The sequence below is a fragment of the Diplotaxodon limnothrissa genome, linkage group LG7 (assembly GCF_057381915.1).
Source record: "Diplotaxodon limnothrissa isolate DT_005_m linkage group LG7, D_limnothrissa_male_GT1.1, whole genome shotgun sequence".
NCBI classification, from domain to species: domain Eukaryota; kingdom Metazoa; phylum Chordata; class Actinopteri; order Cichliformes; family Cichlidae; genus Diplotaxodon; species Diplotaxodon limnothrissa.
The window spans coordinates 66,280,794-66,283,624 of NC_140602.1; the positions used below are offsets into that span (position 1 = coordinate 66,280,794).

The window sequence follows — 2,831 nt, forward strand, 5'->3', positions numbered from 1 at the left end:
AATTCTGACCCTACCATCTGACTGTCACAGCAGAGACTGAGACTCATCAGACCAGGGAACAACTTTTCACTCATCTATTTTGACATATGGTGCACCGAGAGATGCTCTTCTACATACATTGGTTACGATGTAACGAGTGGTCCTTTGAGTAACTGTTGCTTTCCTATTAGTTGAAACAGTTTGACCATTTTGTTCTGACCTTCGGGATCAATTAAAGCATATTCTCCCACAAAACTGCTGCTCACTGAACATTTTATGTTTTCTGAGAATTCTCTGTAAACCACAGAGATGGTTGTGTGGGAAAAAGCAGATCAGCAGTTTCTGAAACACTCAGACCTGCCTGTGTCAAATTTGACCTAGAATACCTTTGTTGCTGAAACTCCATGCATCTCAGAAATGTTATTATGTTACTGTACAAAAAACTGCTTAGTAATAAAAAACATATTTCTAAATACATTTCGTGTGCAGATGCTTGTATGCGTTGCCTGATGATTCTCGCACAGACCATCACTGTAACCTGCACACTGCAAGGCTCAGAAAGTGATGATTAAGGACTATTGGTGACAGTTATGAAACAACATTAGAGGTTTAATGGTGGAAACATTATGACTATGTATGATGTAAAGACAATGCAAAGGCTTTGCAGAATGAGTGGTTTGTCTGACCTTGTTTTATCACACAATCAGAGTGGCGGTGAGCCCCTCAAACTTCCTGTTGCCTTATATTTGTTTTATAATTTTTTTTCCACTTTTCTTAGAACGGCTTTGAATATGCAGATGAGGACATGTGAGCATGTCAGACTTAAGCCGAGGGAAGCAGGACAAATCACTTCAGATCTGAAACACCAGCATCACCAGGTCTACAGCGAACATGAAGACTCTCAGCCTGACTGTGGGACTGCTGCTCGTGCTGTTTACTATTTACTACTGCGACGCCTCACGTAAGTCTGTTAGTCTACTTCCTGCATCACACTGGAGGGAATTTCAACTGTGAACATGAAATTCTTCATTTTTCTGTATTTTAAGTGATTAAAACAAAAATGAAACTAATTATTATCTCAGGGAAAGGACAAATGATTGAAAGATTTTTATATTTTAAAAATTCCCCTCTTGCGGCTGTGGCGGTCTAAGCTCGGATCCTCTACCAGGACTGTGTTACATATATTTGTGTGTGCATGTGTATACAATTACATTTTTAAATATGAAGCTGTATATAATCATATATACAATTTTTACAATTTTTGTTGGATGTTGAAGTTTCAAAAGGTTATTTAAATATCCAGCCCTTACTGTCCAAGTGTAAAAAGGTATCATTAGCATAAGCTAAAATAAATTTAACCATTTTCTTCTAAAATCTGCTGTCACATAAAAATAATACAAATAATATCTACATTTTAAATTATATTAAAAAATAATATTTTTGTTAAAAAAAAACAACTAAAACTTTAGCTTGCTGTACATCTTTAGCCAACAACTAATTTGCATCTACTATCATTTAATATTTTAAATTACATATATATAATTTTACTTTACATGCTTACACACTAGTATCTGCACAACAGAAAAAGCCTTACCCAGTTTAAAAAATAAAAAAAATCTTACACTAGGACATAAAATATAAGCTTTCAAACTGTAAGTTTTGTTTAGATATAATTGAAAACAAGTTGCGACATAGAGTCGTAGCACTAAAACATACCCTGTGTTTTTCTCTTACAGCTTCTGGAATGGGTTTAGTGCCACCTGATCTTTGCTGTTTTAAATTCTTTGATAAAAGGATCCCAAAGGTGCACATCCTCTCCATCAGAAAAACTCACAGCAAATGTTTAACAGAAGCCTTTGTGTAAGTTTGTACTTCAACATCTCTTTGCTACCCTCACTAATATTTGCAAAGCATTGTATTATCCTTCTTTTCTATGAAGAATAAAATCTGTAATCTGAGAACAAAATAATGACACTGATTTTTTTTGCAGGATCAACACGCCCAGAGGCGATTACTGTGTGAGACAGAATGATGACTGGGCAATGGAAGAGTTCGTCAAACGCCACAATTAAGACATGAAGAATCTACCATGACCCCAATGACCGGCAACCAGCGCTGGAGTTTTAGCTCTTTGTACTTTGCCTGCTTAAGTAGTCTTACTATTATTGAAATGCGGATACTTTTATTTTGCATTTATCAGCTTAATTATCAGCATAAGTTTAGTAAAAAGTTGCATCTCTGAAAAGGGAATTTGAGTATTTGGTATTTGTTTGTCTCTCACTCACTTTGGCAGCAGGACTTTAAAGATCTAAAGATTGAAATTTAAAGGGATTTCACTCGGGTGAGGACAAAGACAGCTGCAAACATCACACATTCCTGTTTAGTTAATGAATTCTCCCTGAATACTTGTTTTGTAGTGCAATGTTTCTGATACGAGTCCTAATCAGGACAAAAAAGTAGCAGGCACAGAAATGTGCTAATTTATGTCACTTTGATTCCTGCCGACCTGAGAACAGAGACTATGTCAAGTCTTGTTAAACCAGATTATCCCTGCAAGAGCTTCATGTGACGACGATAGTCTTCAAGTTGAAGTGTGACAGTAACAATGAAGGAAAGTTCTTCCATAATAACACAAACAGTTATCCTGCTGCAATATGAATCGTTCTCCACAAAGATATAAATCACTGCTGGAGGACATCACTGAAGAATGGAGGGCTGCTTCTCCTCAGTCAGGGTGTAGCTGATTTAGATCAGTCTGTCTTCTCACCACCGTGTTTCACTGTAGCTTCGATCCACTGTGGTATCCATCCCTCGCCTGTTTCTCTCCTTACATATGCCCTTTTTTCCCTGCC

General features: G+C 36.8%; 1 protein-coding gene across 1 annotated transcript; it reads left to right on the top strand.

Moving 5' to 3' along the window:
- The first annotated feature begins 870 nt into the window (after positions 1 to 870).
- Positions 871 to 2,051, top strand: LOC146629603 (C-C motif chemokine 16-like). Its single transcript, XM_085358746.1, has 3 exons — positions 871 to 940; positions 1,716 to 1,839; positions 1,970 to 2,051. The coding sequence occupies exons 1-3, from the start codon at positions 871 to 873 to the stop codon at positions 2,049 to 2,051; spliced, it is 276 nt and encodes a 91-aa protein (XP_085214872.1).
- The last annotated feature ends 780 nt before the right edge of the window (positions 2,052 to 2,831 follow it).